At 41.1% G+C, this 17,457-nt stretch overlaps 2 protein-coding genes across 2 annotated transcripts; one reads left to right on the top strand and one right to left on the bottom strand.

Annotated features, from left to right (window-relative positions):
• Nucleotides 1-89: 89 nt before the first annotated feature.
• Nucleotides 90-5,499, bottom strand: LOC129109857 (RNA-binding protein 42-like). The gene is given in 13 exon segments (XM_054622002.1): nucleotides 90-448; nucleotides 635-731; nucleotides 1,174-1,271; nucleotides 1,761-1,878; nucleotides 2,194-2,204; nucleotides 2,207-2,327; nucleotides 3,151-3,321; nucleotides 3,543-3,697; nucleotides 3,934-3,996; nucleotides 4,225-4,294; nucleotides 4,518-4,653; nucleotides 4,821-4,877; nucleotides 5,151-5,499. Coding segments are annotated over 12 exon segments (1,209 nt in total). The 5' UTR covers nucleotide 4,877; nucleotides 5,151-5,499; the 3' UTR covers nucleotides 90-335.
• A 1,256-nt stretch (nucleotides 5,500-6,755) lies between these two features.
• Nucleotides 6,756-17,208, top strand: LOC129109459 (aldehyde dehydrogenase, mitochondrial-like). The gene is given in 14 exon segments (XM_054621529.1): nucleotides 6,756-6,952; nucleotides 8,144-8,210; nucleotides 8,213-8,247; nucleotides 8,881-9,021; nucleotides 9,581-9,660; nucleotides 9,913-10,024; nucleotides 11,772-11,900; nucleotides 12,946-13,059; nucleotides 13,658-13,760; nucleotides 14,161-14,345; nucleotides 14,992-15,156; nucleotides 16,354-16,511; nucleotides 16,713-16,827; nucleotides 17,036-17,208. Coding segments are annotated over 14 exon segments (1,554 nt in total). The 5' UTR covers nucleotides 6,756-6,835; the 3' UTR covers nucleotides 17,069-17,208.
• Nucleotides 17,209-17,457: the final 249 nt, after the last annotated feature.

Below are 17,457 nucleotides of genomic sequence, written 5' to 3'. Positions count from 1 at the left end.
CTTTTTACTTGTGAAATACTGGATACTTTCACCCCTCGTGTCCACAATGAGGTCATAGCCGGTCACAAACCAAAAGGGTTGGGAACAACTGATATAAATACAGTGACCGCACAATGGATTTAAATCCGAATTAGTACCTCTACAAGGAGTAGAAGTAAAAATGTATTCTGGTGAACACATCAGGTAAAATGAACAGTGAACAACTAAGAAATTATGGTTTTATTTAAGGAAGGAAAAAAAAGAGTCGACACCTGTACAATCCTCAGTACGCTCTCACACGATGTTGTCGGTCCAATGGGCGGCACAACACACACACTCTCACACACACACTGTCTCTATCTAAGGCCCAGTTTCTTCTTCTCTTTCTGCTTCTTGCGCACCACTTCCATGTTGCGGTCCTTCCACATGCTCTTCCTCAGTTTGATGGGACGACTGCCAACATACTTACCTGGACAAAGAGAGAGAGAGGAAGACACAGGCAGCAGTTACTAACCAACTCAATTTCTAGAGCGAAGACCATCCAAATCCACATCGAAGGTATCCACTTGCAAACTTAACCCTGTGATAGTTTGCAAAGGTCTAGAGAGAGAGTGTGTGTGTGTGTGTGTGTGTGTGTGTGTGTGTACAGACTGACCGTTCATCTCTCTCATGGCTCTGACGTAGTCGTTTGGATCTTTGAAGCTGACGAAGCCGTAGCCTTTGGTCTTTCCTGTGCGTTTGTCTCTCACCACCTGATGAGGACAATTTTTGTGAGGATTTCATTTGTTCACTACGTACACACCGCTCTTTAACCAGTGAGACAAAGACATATCACGTCCACTCTTTATTAAATGCTCAGTCAGCAAAGAAAAAACAACCTTGATCCAGAAAAAAAAAAAATGCCTTTTTTACGCGCCATAAGTTTCACGTTTTATGAAAGTATCAGTTTGAAAAAAACTACATTGACATGCAAATTAACGGTACAAAAAAACTGTGTGTAAAGGCTTTAAGATGTATGAAAAATACATAAATATATATATTGTCTTTCCATCAACTCAATTAGTTTGTGAGTAAAATGTTCACGGAACTGATAGGAATGATGACAAAGACTACAAAGACCAAGGTCGTACAAGTGTCTTAAAGTGACTGCAGGAGGTTAACAAAGCCAATTAAACAGAAAAAAACCAAGCTAACCTTTGCTTTGAGGAAAGACGGGTATCTGCTGAAGGCTCTGGCCAGGATGTCATCATTCACCTCATTGCCCAGATCACCGCAGAATATACGGAAATCATCTGCAACCAGGAGAGAAAACAACATTTACAGACACATGATAAGAGCGGTATGAAAGACTCAGAAAGTGTTATGTTTATCCTGCAGCAGGTGATCAGGAAGTAAAAGCATTGAAATCAACTGGGATATTTAATTTGAATCACTGTTCTTTTTTCAGGCAAGAGCTACGTGATAACCAATGTGTGTTGAATGAAAGAAATGCTATTAACCATGATCAACCAAAAAGAAATGACTGAAAACGAGTAAAACTCTGCAGTGACAGAAACAACAGATTTTCTGGTTTGGGTTTCCTGGTACATTTCTGCATAAGAACCTATTACACAAACTGCCAGTTTATCAATCTTCTCTTCAGACTCCTGAAACTATCAGTAGCTGCACCCTTTGGTCATCCGGACCAGTTATGCACGTCTTTCCTGGAACCTGCACCTCTGTTGGTGAAAGTGCTGTTATAACTGAAGACAGAGTCCTTGTGTCCCAGCAGCTGTTTGTACCTGATTCCCAGTCCAACAGACTGGCGTCCTCCCAGCTGGTCCCCGCTGCAGTACGGATACACTTCTTCACCTTATCCGACTTTGATCTCTTTTTGTCCTCTGTAGCACTTTCCACAGGCTGCGACCCACACGAACACACACGAACACACACAGAACAAGATAACATTTATACCCAGGGTTTCTAAAATGTCTGGATGCTGATGCAGTACATCTACAGAGCTTTGTAAATAAAGCTTCTTTGCATGTGAAATTTCCAGCTAATTTTCCAAGTGTAATCAAATTTGTAAATAATGTAAGCAATTCAACTATCACACATGACTAATGTTTGTGTTCACATCATTCGGGCCCTATAGCGCCCTTATGTCACAGTACAGAAAAAGGAAAATCATGAGAGCTTCAGGCTCAACAGAAGAAATGCTGTTCTTCCTTGTACCTCTGTGTGGGGGGCTCGGGCTCAGGCATGCTGGGTCCAATGACGGCGCCGTTGTCTTCGCTCTCCTTCTTGTCCAGTAGACCTGCTGCCATCACTGCTGCCTGCTGCTCCGCAACCCGCGCTGCCAGCTCCTCCTGAAAGAGACACAAGGGACACACTGGCTCATGATGCTACAACGGCAGCAGATTCATCAACACACAGCACGTTACATCACTTATACACTTAATGAACCAAATTTATATGCAGGTTTTTTTAAACAAGGGAAATTTACCACTTAAAGTAGGCAAATGACTCCTTTCCTATTGCAATTGGACCTGTACGTCTTCTTTTCTGGTGTGTCACATTTGACATCACAAACGCATCTGAGAACAGGATTAGGAAAAGGTGTGTTTCCATGATCAGCGAGGTAAAATTACGGTTGTCTGACTGGAGTTTGGCGGCTTTGTGGGGAGCAGATTAATTGTATGTTTCGCATCTTAATATATCATAATAATCGTCATTTTATATTTCAATGCGCTGGAAAAGTGGCAAAAATTAGCATGTCCATCCGGCAGTCATGATTCCATCTCTGCCAATCGAGCTGGAGCCCATAAATACCCATAACTACTGCAGTCATTTGTCCTGGCAATGAACGCTGATGGTAAGCTTTCCCACTGAAGACAAAAGCCTGAGGTTAGAGGTTAGCAGTTGTTAGAGGGGTTTATGAACAGCAGGAAAGGAGCTTTATTCAAATCAGAGTTTGCAATAAAAGTGTAGTTTTAGCCTATAGTCCTCTCATGTTTCCCTCTTAAGTACAACACTTTTCAATCATTTACATCATGACACAAAAGGCACTCCTGTTCAGGAAGTGATGCTGTCACTGGTGTTCAAACACGCATGTCCAGGCAACACAGGCACAATATAAAAATCACATGAAGAGACAGAACAAGCACTCATAATGCTTCAACATGCAAATACCATTCTGGCTTGTCTCTGAGCTCGAACGTCAATTCTTTTATGTCCAGACGGGGCAGGAGGAGCAGAGTACACGGTGGGTGCTGCCTGAATGATTGACGGCGTCTGTTTGACAGGAGGCGGGGGTCCCTGTCTCGTGGGCGGGGCTGACACCATGGAGACCATATTGCGGACCTGAGTGAGACGCACAGGCAGACACAAGAACTTAAGACAGGTAACATGATAACAAAAATAATGGTGATGACAAAAGAGCGAAATTAAATTTATCCCAGTAGTATTATGTTTATAGGAAGAGTAACTGCTGACACAGTATGACATGAAGCAGTATTGTGCACAGAGTGATGTGGTGATAATGGATGCCGTGCTAAACACTATTCCCTTCTGTGAGCTCTGACCTGAGGTGGGGCCGCCATGTGCTGGATGGGCTGAGAGGGTCCCTGAGGTGATTGGCCCTGCATGGAAGGAGGGAGCATCATGGGAGGAGGTGGAGGAGGCCGGGGCAGAGGAGGTGCTATTGGAGGACCACGCATCATCTGCATCCTCGGACCAACTGTCAACACATACATATGAATGACAGCAAAAAATCAAAAAGGGATGCCGGATGAAAGCAAATAACATTAAACCTCTTAAATTCAGTCACAGAACAAACCCAGAGTGAGAAGCCATTTTTCATGAATGTATTATTTGCACGTGAGACAGATTTGTTAATAATCAATCAATTAAAATTACTCAGAATCTTTCTGTAGAAACAAATTTAAAGGTTTACTGCTCTAGAGGTAACCTTACCGGGCCTCTGCAGGATATGGGGGACAAAGGCTGGTCTCAGCATGGGAGGACGTACTGGAGGGACTGGGACAGACACAAGTATCACAGTTAGTGTAAATGAGAGATGTAAAAGACACAGTGTGACAGCAGAATATTTTCACACACACTTCTGGAGAGTTCTAAACTTTGGTTAGGCTACACAAATAGTAATCTGCCCCGCCTCGGAGACTCATCAATATACAATTCCAAAACTATCATAACCGGGTATGTTACTGTAAAACCTTAGTTATGATGTACAGTGTTTATGTTCACCTGGTCCTGCAAAGACAGGGGGTGGAGGACCAACGAAACTAGCAGCTCTGGCTTCTAATGTCTGCTGGACCTAAAAGAGAGGATGAAAGGTAGCAAACAAAAGTAAGATAGAGAAGATAGGGTAAATGGTGTTCATAAAGAATGGAAAAATGATTTTCTCCATCAGCAACTCTATTTATAGAGTCTTTTGCCATTAAAACAAAGAAGCATTTTTTTTACTTTACATTCATGACTCAACAATGAGCAGACTGGGTAGTACATAACTATCCAGATACTACTAGAGTGGTACAAACCTGTCTGTAGGTGTTGGTGCCTATAATGGGCCGCACCATTTGAACAGCTGGGACAGAAAGAGCTATTGGTACTGCCTCCATGACAGGTGGGCTTCCTGACACTGGCACCGGACCACCAAGAACCTCCTGCTCAAAACTGCAGCAAGACAAGTATCGAGACAGACCGGCATTTATTATGGGGGGTCAGAACGTTAACAGTTTTCTTTAAAAGTTTACTAGATCAAAGAATTACATTCGCAGCACTTGGAATATTAACTAAAAACGTAGTGAGGGTGAAACGATCCTTAAGGTAATTATACTCACAGAGCCATCTCAGCCTCCATCTCTTTCAGACGCTCCTCTCCTGACTTGAGCGCCATGCTGTGAGACAACAACATTGATCAAAGACCAGCCAAAAAATGTCTCAATCTAGCGAACATGCACAACAACGTAAATACTGAAGACTTGAAAAGATCACCCAGAAATATATTCACTGCAAAAGACCCCATTGTTGACATTTAGCCCAAAACAAACAGCACGCTACATAATAGCTTTTAGACAACTAACAGTATCAGCTAGTAGTTTGCACTGGGGATCATCGTTACATTTTAAATATATATTTATTTGAATAACGATATGAAAGTTATGAATTACCTTTGTCTATAATGTTGCCGCTTTTGATATGAATCGTTGCCTCTTGCTGACTGAGTTGACTTAACACGCTCAGCTTTTTAACTAAGCTAAGTAGCGTTAGTTAGCACATCAGAAGCTAGCTAAGCTAGCAACGAAGCAGCAGATAACCTAACTCTAGCGTTACTGTATCGACCAGCTAACCTTTAATGTTAACCCCTGGGGAATTAACTTATTGATTTCTACACTCGTTAACCTAGTTACCTCATAGAAATATACATGTTTAAATGGAAAAGTAGTATGCACTACGTGCTGTACGAGCTGTGTGTTAACTCCAATGATGATAGCTTTCTTCTTCGTGTTCTGTTTTCTTCTTCGTGTTCTTGGGTTGGTTACGTTCGTTACATTACAGCGGTTGGCACCCAGCGTATTAACTCCATTACCTTGTCTACACTCATTACCGCCACCTTCTGCTTCGGATGGTTGATTACATGTGTGAGGTTGATCACAAATCGATCTTTTTCTTCTTCTTTTTTAAGTTTATTGGCGGTTGGCTAACAACAATTTGGCGAATTACCGCCACTAAATGGTGTGAAGTGTGGGTCAGAATGACTAGTGTTTCCAATGTTCAAGAAAATAAAACAATTTAAATAAACAAAACACAAATAAAAACATATATTCTCTATTATATTAATTTGTCAAAGACACTGAAATAGTAATCGATAACACTAATTTTGTGAGCTCGTTTGTAGAACATATATGAACTCAAACTGTACTTTTATCTTTGTGAGGTTTTGAATAAAACAACTCTATCTTCTTTGTCTCATCATCGGGACTATAGTGTAATATGCTCAACTGTTTCTTCTTGCCCACAGTAATCGCATATACATGTATTACGTTTACCTATTTTGAATAGTGTACGGTGTAGTGCAGTCCATCCAAATCTTCTTAAATACAGTCTATGATCCAAATCTAAGTATTCATGTGATTGTCTCATCTCCCCTGTTCCCTCCTACACATCTAATTTCCCTTAAACTTTGTAAAACCATCATGGTTTCCTCTCATCCTCCCTTTGTTTCTGCCCCCATTCCATCAATCCCTGTGTGTAGATTTTTCAGTTGGTTTACTTATGGTTGACACCTGTAAAAATGAATTAAAATAATGATTATCACCAGGAACGTTTAAATACCCGTCAAAGGTTTGGTTTATCTTTGAGCATAACTGCAATTTCTGTAATTGCAATGGACATATAAGGATAAACAAAATGACGATATGCTATTATTGTCACAATGTAGAGGATGAATAGTTTCACTTTTGTAAATCCCGTTATAATATGGCTTGAATGTGAACGTTCAAGCATCGTTTTCAAACAGTCAGTGAAAAAACTTGCACACGTGAACCACTTTTGGACGTACGGAGGCCGGGAGGGGACATGTTGAAGAACCGAAAAATGTCTTGTTGCCCGTTTAGAGTTTAAATAAAGACATTTTTGGATTACAGTTTGAATCAGCATTTACATCGGCTATTGAATAAACATAAACTATAAGAAGCATAGTTTTGGCCCAAATGACCCTTGCTATTCAGGGCGGTGACGTCACGACTGTGTCAGAGGCCGGATGATAAGCCCCGCCCCCTCCACCCGATCCCGAGGAGGAAGGCTTGTTAGAGGGTTGTTAGAGTCGCGGTCACCTGCAGGCAAAGAAAGCACCATGATCCGTACCGTGTTCTCTCGGACCCTCCCCGGACTGAGCCGTACACCCGTGTGTCACTACTCTGCGGCCGCCATCCCTGCACCCAACACCCAGCCGGAGGTCCACTATAACAAGGCGAGTAAAGCCACAGTTAGCCTCAACTACTGCATCGGACATTGGCCAACTGCGCAATCAACAAGTGCCTGTCAATGCAGAAAACAACTGAAACGCTTAATACAATGTACTAGTCCACTGAGGAAACAAGTGTCAGTGTATTGGGAGTAATGGTTCAAGGTTTGCTTTGGCTTGGAGGACGTGTTAGATAGGCTATGAACTCGGGTCCAGGATCCAGCCGCACTAACTTTCTATTGCACTACTTTTTGTTAATGCTGTGTGCAGTGCTGGTTAAGGAGCAGCCACACACACACACACACACACACACACACACACACACACACACACACACACACACACACACACACATACACACACACACACGAGGGTCATGTGGCGTTATGTAATCGCAAACTCGACAAACTCCCAATGCGCAATGTCCCTATTGCTCTGGAGAATCATAAAAGTACTGGCAAAGCCTGCAGAGAGTGCGGATTAACTTGATTAATGATAACACTTTTTTTGGGAAGAGATGGCAACTGTTTAATCATTTAAAGGTCATTCTTGCAATTTTAAGGCTATTTGAAGCTTTTTTTTTTTGGTCAGATTTGTTGTAGGTTACTGCTATTACTCACCTCTTACTGTCAGCAGTGACTGACGGTATCAAATACAGTGTCATTATTTTGTTAGACCTACATCAAAGTACCGCAGGTCCTTCCTTCCTGCTGCTGTCAGGCTGCACAACCAGCTCTGCTCCCAGCAGACCACATGACACATGACAATAAAAACTCTGTGCAATAATAGTTAAAATAGTTTTTTTCTGTCTATAAATATTATATTTCAGTTATTGTGTTTTTCTACTGTTTTTATTGCTTATTTATAATACTTGTTTTTTTATTTTTATTTTTTATTTTTCATTTTTTATTTTTATCTTGTCTTTCTTTACTATGTCTCTTGTGTGCACTTTAACTCTATGCTGCTGTAAGCCTGCAAATTTCCCCGCTGCGGGACTAATAAAGGATTATCTTATCTTATCTTATCTTAACTCATAACCCAGTCTAACACAGGGAGATTGTGTCACAGTACCTTGTGAAACAAATACAAAAGGAACCAGATAAGGAATTACGTAATATTGTTTCCGCAGTAGCAGGGAACAAAATGTGTGTTCTGTTATGAATGCAGCCCTTTTAATGATACATTTGACGGTTTCAGCTCTTTATCAACAACCAGTGGCACGATGCGACGAGTGGGAAAACCTTCCCTACCATCAACCCAGCGACCGGGAAGTCATCTGTCAGGTTGCAGAGGCTGATGGGGTAAACACACTCTCTGATACACACAGACCGCATGCATTCATTCATTTATGTTCCAGTGAAGGTAGGGAGCATTAGTACGCAACATTTAGAGAAGACGGAAAAAACATTCAGCTGAAATTGAACTAGTCCAACTGAAATTAAATTCCCTGTGTATCTGCTACAGCAGTGGTTCTCAAATGGGGGTACGTGTACCCCTGGGGGTACGTGAAGGCACTCCAGGGGGTACTTGAGATTTTTAAAGAATATATTTAAAATTAGCATCCATTCAAAAATCCTTTCAAAATAGTTATTTAATAAATATTCAATAAAATATAAGTGTAAGTTCATGAACTGAATTCAATGCCACAATGCAATCTTCAGTGTTGACAGTTTAATAATCAGACACTGATGGCACAGCGCTGTGTATTCCATCTTTTTTTCAACCAAAAATCCTTTGCGCTGGTTAGGGGGTACTTGGCTGAAAAAATATTTCACAGGGGGTACATCACTGAAAAAAGGTTGAGAACCACTGTGCTACAGCATGCAGATCTGCTGTGAAAACCACATTTCCTGAATTGTAATCAAAAAAAAAAAAAAACGTTCACAGGAGTATTCCTTTTTAAAACTACCAAGTTAATCGTATTATATTTCCAGGCAGATGTGGACAAGGCGGTGAAAGCAGCACGTGATGCCTTCAGGTTGGGGTCACCGTGGCGACGGATGGACGCCTCTCATCGCGGCCTGCTTCTCAACCGATTGGCCGATGCCATTGAGAGGGATTCTGCCTACCTTGCTGTGAGTCATTGTTGGATGTCAAAACAAAAAACCTATTTCATCAAAAATCCCTGGATAGACCAGTACAGACTTTTTCAAAACTGACTATCCAGGGGTTTCATTTCTACAATATTATTACTGTGTATTTCTCCTCTTGGTCATCCCTTTTAAAAATGGCCCCCATTTGTCAATGTCACCATTTAGAGAAAAAGCCAACAATGGCATTTGCCTGTGTGCCTTAAATAAAATAAGAAAACGTACACAAATATAAATAACTTGAATAAATACTCGTCCCATAAGTACACACAAAAATGGCAGCCGCTCTGACCAGCCTGCTACGTTGATTTGAAAGTGATTGTCTGTTCTACTCCTATTTTATTTCCATGGTTCACGATATTCATCCATCATTCATTCAACCCTATTGATTAGCTTTATTTGGTACGTCACTGCTTTTTGCTAATGGCTGAGTTGGACCTGCCTACTAACAATTACAGCATTTTGTGTATCTTCTATGATATTTGGTACGCATCATAACGCATCATATTTCACAGCTTAAACTGATACTTTGTCGTTTGCACAGGAACTGGAGACCCTTGACAATGGGAAGCCATACACCATCTCCTACGCTGTGGATCTGCCCACCGTGGTGAAATGTTTTAGGTAACAAACACACAGCTTCACTGTGGGCCGCTTGGGCCAAAAGGAAGCAGAAAGATGTTCAAAACAACAATGCAACAATGATATAAAACTGCTTCGTAACTTCTCGCAGATACCTTCGGCTGCCTCACTCTAGTAAAACAATACAGTTTCATCCAGCTCTTTAGTTTAATCTCATAGGTGAGACATAAGATGAAGTAGCTCTGCTTTAATTGTACTATTGTACTAACACGGGTTAAACCCTGTTGTGTTCAGGTACTACGCAGGCTGGGCTGACAAATGGGAGGGAAAGACCATCCCCATCGACGGAGATTATTTCTGCTACACCAGACATGAACCCATCGGAGTCTGTGGACAGATCATACCGGTGAGGGGGGGGCAGGGGGCAGGGAAGATTCAAATATTGTAGCTGGAAAATGAAAGTAAATATTCAAAATGTGAAAGGAGGGAATTGAAAGGCATACTATTAGTTTTTGCAGCTGATTTTTTACCATTGACTGACGACTCTGTTATATGAATACCAAGCTTATACTGTATATGTTCTCAAATACACCCCTGCTATAGTTGTAGCCACAGTCAGATTCTATTGTTTGAGTAAGTATCGGCCTGATATCGGTAACGGTGCATTCCTTTTAGAGAGATGGTTCAGATATACAGTAGTTTTGGGGAATTTGACTGTTTTCCTTCTTTCCCAGAATCAGAAAAAAGAAAAAGGACAGACCTTTCTCATGTATTTGGTGTAGTCTGGAGTCAAACAGCAATATTAGGCAATCTTTGCTCAATTGTTGATTGGCTATGGGATCAAATAACAATAATCATGATCCCATGGGCATCCAGGAATTGAGCGAAACAATGCAAGTAAATTACACTTTTTCTTGAGTGCATACTAGAGCACACAGATGGAAGACAAGAGGAGTGGGTCATACGAGGCCGTGCTATTGGAAACCAGACAGTCTGGGAAATCATCCAGCTCCCAGGCAAAGATAGAAGTGTGTGTTTGTGGGAAACACTTTTTAAGCCTTTATGTTGTGTGCTCACTGTCACTTCTGTTCAGCTGACGAATCAAAGCAAGGCCAGTGCTATCAGAATTTCCGCAGCTCTTTCAAGTCATACTTTGAATATCCTAATTTCCCAGAGTCAGAAAGTAACAAGGACAGACCTATTTCATGTATTTGGTAGTCTGAAGTTATGTCAAACAGCAATAGCAGCAATATTTGCTCAATTGTTGTCTATGGGATCAAATGACAGGATCATGATTCCAGCTTTGTCTGAGGGGAGGCCCACAGTCTCAGACTTTAGAAACCCATGGTGTAAAGTTGCATAATTACAGCATTTCGATTGCCTCCCAACAGCTCTCACATGGTAATGGCTGGGACGGCTGCTTGTAGCTAACTGTGCTTGCAGTACAAACTACTGCAAACGTGCTGACAGCTAACAGTGTTTACATGAGGGGTAACAAGAGGTTGGGTGCTAAGCTTCCGCAACGACGCAGATCGAGGCCCCGTTATCAGCTGTATCCGCCATATGAGAGCAGTGCAGAGCGGAGAACGTGCTCTTAGAGGCACACAAGGCCGGCCCTGCTGTGTCAACAAAGCAGGGAGATGCTCAGATAACAACTCACACAGAGGGAGGGGGACTTTATTCTCTGCTCAGGTTGACATAACTCCACCATATCTTTACTAAGATAATAGTTGTTTGCTTTATTAATGCTCTGAATGTCGTTTATTACATCAGATGTCCACACACTGCACAACAGTTTGTTATACTAACAGGACTTATCAGTTGTGAGGTAGAAATACGGCTTGCACGTTGCAAAATAATCTACCAGGAGTATGAGTTTGCATTTATTTGAACGCCGTTGCAGCCAAAAATGAGACTGGTTAAACCTTTTTTGACCCTGCATTGTTTTGCCTGAGACTTCTGTTTTGGCATCACCACTGCAATGATGGATTTGCTTTTTTTTTCTCGCAGAGTTCAAAGTGGTCTTAACACAGTCAGAAAGCTGAAATCATTCATGGTGACGGGATGGTGACAGTTGTTATGTCATTATTTTTGTGAAGCTGTAATGCCTGTATATAATTTTCTCCTGATGTATCCTCCTTCTCTCCATGCAGTGGAACTTCCCTCTGTTGATGCAGGCCTGGAAACTTGCCCCTGCCCTGGCGACTGGTAACACTGTGGTGATGAAAGTGGCAGAGCAGACGCCGCTCACAGCACTCTATGTGGCCAACCTCATTAAAGAGGTGCTGTGTTTCTTTTTCCTCAGTAACAAACATATAGTTAACGTGACTTTACCAGAAACATTTATATGAGCATAAATGCAATACAACGGAACATTAACACCATCTCTTCCATTTTTTTTTTCTTACAAATATAATATTCCTGTTTTACCATTCAGCTGGTAAAATAAATTGAATCAAAGTAACAAATTCTATACTCTTCCAACCTTTAATTTTTGCTGGGCTGGTATTAAAGCTTGCACAATTCAGTTGTGTGTGTCCCCAACATTAGAAATGTCAGACCTGAGTGATCCGATATATTTCGGGGCCAAAAGGAGCGTCTGTATAATGGTGGATAAAAATTGTCTTATTTCCTAGAATTTCTTAACAATAAAAGCATCCCGTTATGTTTGCTGCCTACTTGTCCTCCCTGCAGTAGACTTGTGTTATTGAAGAATAGCCGCTTACAACTCTCAACTAATTGGTTGATAGACAAATTTTCCTATAAATTCTTCACAATAAAAGTCTCACGTTTTGTTATTTAAGATAATCTATTGTTGAGCAGTAAAATCAGGAGATGCCACAGTTTTCCATGGTTTTTCCCCTTAATAATCATAACATTAAGCCTTGATATTATTTAAACGGGGAGTTGTTTAGAAATTCATACCCCTGCACAGTTGAAAGGAGAAATTAACTCTGAAGACCAAAACCGTTTTTTTGGGACCATGCTGAAAACATTTATATTTCTGCTGTAAAGTTGGCCATTTTAACATGGAGGTCTGTGGAGATTTACTTTCTTTTAGTGCCAACCTCAACTGGCCATTTGATGAACTGCACTTCAGCGTTGGCTTTATTTTTCAGCCTCTGACGTTGCCACCTAAATCACCTAAACCCTTGTTGAGCCAGGGAGGAGAGGCCGACTTTGAATGCTGTGTTAACAGAACGCACCAACTAATCGTATTCATTGTGCCTTTAAGTACACAGTCACACAAAAGTTACCTCTTTTAGATGTACTCAATAATATCAAGCAACATTTTTCAAACTATTGTTGATCTGGCTCTTTTTCCAGGTGGGTTTTCCTGAAGGTGTTGTGAATATCTTGGCGGGCATGGGACCATCAGCCGGCGCTGCCATCGCAGGGCACATGGATGTTGACAAGTTGGCCTTCACCGGATCCACAGAGGTAGCACAGTTCTCTGTTTTTTTGCCTTCATTTTTTTTGCCAGCAGTGTGCGAAATACCCTGAACAGGCTCAATACACAAAATAAGCCAAGATTTCATGGATGCAAGCCAAGGCAATCTAGTTAGGTTTCCTTGCAGATTCAGATTCTTAATACAAAATGTAAATCAACTGATAAACCATGATGTATGAGTAAGTAATATATCATTATTAAGTATACAAAGTCTTTAAAACATAGGCTATTTTATCTTACCTTTTAGCTTTCTTCTACGGAGAAATTGGCTACAAAGTGGAATAAAATTTGTCGTGGATTTATGAAAGGACGATAAAATGAAAGCATTTACAAAGTTAAGTCAGTCACAGATCTGTCACTTTCATACCACATCAATGAAGTACTCGCATATGTACAGTATAAGGACTTTATGCACTACAGCTCTTAATTTTCCAATCTATCAGTTTGGCTAACCGCCACATGTTGCTTGCAATAGTATCTTCAGTAAGGTGTAGTCGTTATTATAGCACTAACTTCTCCACCAATAATATAGTTTCAGCTGAAGCCAAGGTTTCACCACCTCTTTCTTCCCCCATCTGTGTCCATCAGGTCGGTCATCTGATCCAGCAGGCGTCAGGCAGCAGTAACCTGAAGAGAGTCACTCTGGAGCTGGGAGGAAAGAGTCCGAATATCATCCTGTCTGACGCCAACAGTGTGTATTCCGTAAACCACCGTGTTTGTATGCTAGTCATGGTTAAACGTTGTGTAATCGTGATACTCGTTACCCGTTACACTGGAAAAATTACTAATTACTAACTAATTATCAGAGTGCGTTAGCACATCATTCACAAGCGTTGACACTTTATTGCTACACTAGCTAATAAAGGTATACTGAATATCCCTGGAGTACACTCCTACATCGATATAGAAAAGTGAGAAATAAAACCAGTATTTTCCCCCTGCTATCAATTGCTCTTGAAAGAGAGGAGCAATCCGAAAACGCATTACAAGTCACAGGTTGATATTGTATTGGAAAGGATTTTAGTATTGTTTATTTTTAGGAAGACTTTCAGCTGAAGGTGAAAGTTTGTCTTTGTCATTTCCTCGTTCAGTGGAAGATGCAGTGGAGCAGGCCCACTTTGGGCTGTTTTTCAACCAAGGCCAGTGTTGCTGTGCCGGCTCCCGAACCTTTGTCCAAGCAGACATCTACGACGAGTTTGTGGAGCGCAGCGTAGAGCGAGCTCGGAAACGAGTGGTGGGAAACCCCTTTGACTTGAAGACCGAGCAGGGACCTCAGGTAACACACACACTCACACACTGTTATACATTGTTGTTGTCATTTTTAGGCCTCCAAAATGTTACACTGAACATAAATTAACTGAAAAACACAGACCACTCCCAGATTGTACAATGCCGTGGTAGCGACCTGTCAATCACAAGTAGCCCCACCTTAAAGCATTCTTTGCTTTATGGTCTATTTTACTCTAATTGAACCATAATTTACTAAATGAACATCATGCTGTATTGAAGAACACTTGAAACTAGAGATTGAGACCATAAACTCATGTTTACAATGTTTACTGAGGTGATAAATCAAGTGAGAAGTAGAGTCATTTTCTCACAGACTTCTATACAACCAGACTTATTTTTGCAACCAGAGGAGTCGCCCCCCTGATGGCCATTAGAGAGAATGCAAGTTTAAGACTCTTCACTTTTCAAAACTGGCTGTTGTCATTTGGGAAAAACAGTCAAAAGCCCTATTTGCACGGGACTACTAATTTGTAATTTTGTATGTGATCTAAATCACAGACTAACAAGTCTATTCTTTTTAAAAGCAAACTTCAAAGGGGCCAAAAAGCTTCATAGAACTCAGGGGAACTCCAGAGTTGAATTAGTGTACATACTCTCCCACACATGCTTTTCCCTCTGTGGTGGCCTTCCAGGTGGATCAGGAGCAGTTCAACAAGATTCTGGGCTACATCAGCAGCGGGAAGAGAGAGGGAGCCAAGCTGATGTGTGGAGGAGGAGTGGCTGCGGACAGAGGATACTTCATCCAACCTACTGTGTTCGGAGATGTCCAGGACAACATGACCATTGCCAGGGAGGAGGTAGGATAGTATGGAAGGTTTAGAATGGCTACATAAAAACAAATCATTTAAATAAAGGGACTACTTCATATCATTCATATAATTTACCAACTCCCTATAAAGTTTAAACCTTGGATTCGAGCTCTTTGGCTGTTGCCATTGGTTGTGTACATACTCATAACTATTTATCGGCTATCCTTAAGTTCCAGGGTTGTTTATTTCAGGATCTGACCCCTCTTATATGTTATTGCAATGGAAACAAAATTCATCTTCTGGTGCTGGTAATAGAAATACAAATATCCTGGTATCAGCATAGCACATAATTATAGTGAACTTATAGTGAAGACTGTTTGTATGGTTTTGCTCACAGCCAATCACAGCAATTTGTTTTCGATTTAAGCGTCATGTGATTGGCCCTCTACTGCAGCAGCTACAACCCACACAGCCTTACCTGCCTGCACACAGAGATTGTCTGAGCCAGTTTCTTGCAGCTAACGGTGCTGGTACTAGTATTGGTACGGGCATTTCAATTTCTAAAAGAATACCCAGCCTTATACTGGCGGTTAAATGGCATCCAATCCTCCAAAAACGAAACAAGGAAAGAGTAGAGGCGTCCTATCAGTTGACACGCCTGTGTGTGTTCAGCCTTTTAAAACAATAAGTGTACTTCAAAATGTGTGTCAGGTGCTTTTAGTGTGTTTTGGCCTTTAGTGTTTTCTAAAGATTTTAAATATTATGGCTGAATATTTAGCTCATTTAAAAAATGTGGATGTGACGGGAGATTTCAGAACGAGACTTCTAAAGTGAGACTTGGGTAGACATAATAACAAACAGACTGGATATTATTTTCTTGAAGGGTTCCATGATGTTGTGAAAAATGTATAATGACAATCAATGTCAGCGGCAAAAACAAGCACTTTTAGTGGATGTACCCGAACGATTACATTACAGATCATGTATTGGCTGCCGTTTGCAGCCTTTTCCCTCAATAACTGGACCAATTTTAAAAAAGGTGGTCCCCAATAGTCACTTGGACATAAACACATGGGAAAATAAGGCCAAGGCTTAAAAATACCCAAGTAAAGATTTAATCATTTCGGTCCCTGATGGCGTAAAATATTGATTAAATTTGCCCGTGTGTCTGATTGTTAATTATCGATAGAAACAAGAACTTAATTGGTCTTATTGTTTCCTGTTCTGTAATGTTTTCTCTCGCAGATCTTTGGTCCAGTGATGCAGATCATGAAGTTTAAAACACTGGAGGAGGTGGTGACGAGAGCCAACGATACTAAATACGGTCTGGCCGCCGCTGTGTTTACTAAGGACATCGATAAGGCCAACTATGTCTCCAACGGGCTCCGCGCCGGAACAGTCTGGTAGGATTGTTGATACGAACACCATTACTGTGTAAACAAAGGCTGAGCTGCAGATATTCATGGCTGAATTTTACAGCATGGGCTTTGTTTAAATACCGTCAATTTTGATATTAAATTTGACTGCGCAGGTCTAGGGGATCATTTTCTTTCTGTCACTGAGTGTTGTGTTAAATACATGCGTGTTTGTGTTCCCCTCTGCAGGGTCAACTGTTACGACGTGTTTGCTGCTCAGGCTCCGTTCGGAGGTTACAAGTCTTCCGGTAACGGCAGAGAGCTCGGAGAGTACGGATTGGACAACTACACTGAAGTCAAAACGGTAATTGTATAAAAATATACTAAATATTTTTAAGTTTATCAGATGAATCACTCTGAATTAGAACCTCCTGGATTATGGATCATGAAGCTTTTTCTGCTAAACAAGCAGCAACCTCTGGTGCTGAGAAATTAACCCAACAAAAGAGTTTATTAGAATACATAAGAAATAACAACATAGCATTTAAACTGCCTCTTGTCTGTGTTGTCAGGTGATCATCAAGGTACCGCAGAAGAATTCGTAGACTTGTGCAGTGAGCACTGTCACACCGTCCACCCATCTTAACATACCACCTGATTCAACATAATCAAAACTATGAAAACATAATCTCTATTTGTAAACTGTGACATTTATACATTTTCATAATAAATGCATTTAAGCTTGCTCCTGTCATCTTTGTATGTTATTTATAGGGCGTGTTGAAAAGTCCAATTTGTAAGATAAAGGCCTGAGTTTTTGTTTAAATTAAGGGGAGGGAACCTTGGGCATGTTTGCCAAAAAACCTGCCAAACTTTTTTTAAACAGATGGCTAGGGCAGTGTGTGTGTGTGTGTGTGTGTGTGTGTGTGTGTGTGTGTGTGTGTGTGTGTGTGTGTGTGTGTGTGTGTGTGTGTGTGTGTTGTCTGTGTGTGTG

Source organism: Anoplopoma fimbria, chromosome 20 (genome assembly GCF_027596085.1).
Source record: "Anoplopoma fimbria isolate UVic2021 breed Golden Eagle Sablefish chromosome 20, Afim_UVic_2022, whole genome shotgun sequence".
NCBI classification, from domain to species: Eukaryota; Metazoa; Chordata; class Actinopteri; order Perciformes; family Anoplopomatidae; genus Anoplopoma; species Anoplopoma fimbria.
Note: the sequence above shows the minus strand (reverse complement) of the source record. Positions and strands in the feature narration are given on the sequence as shown.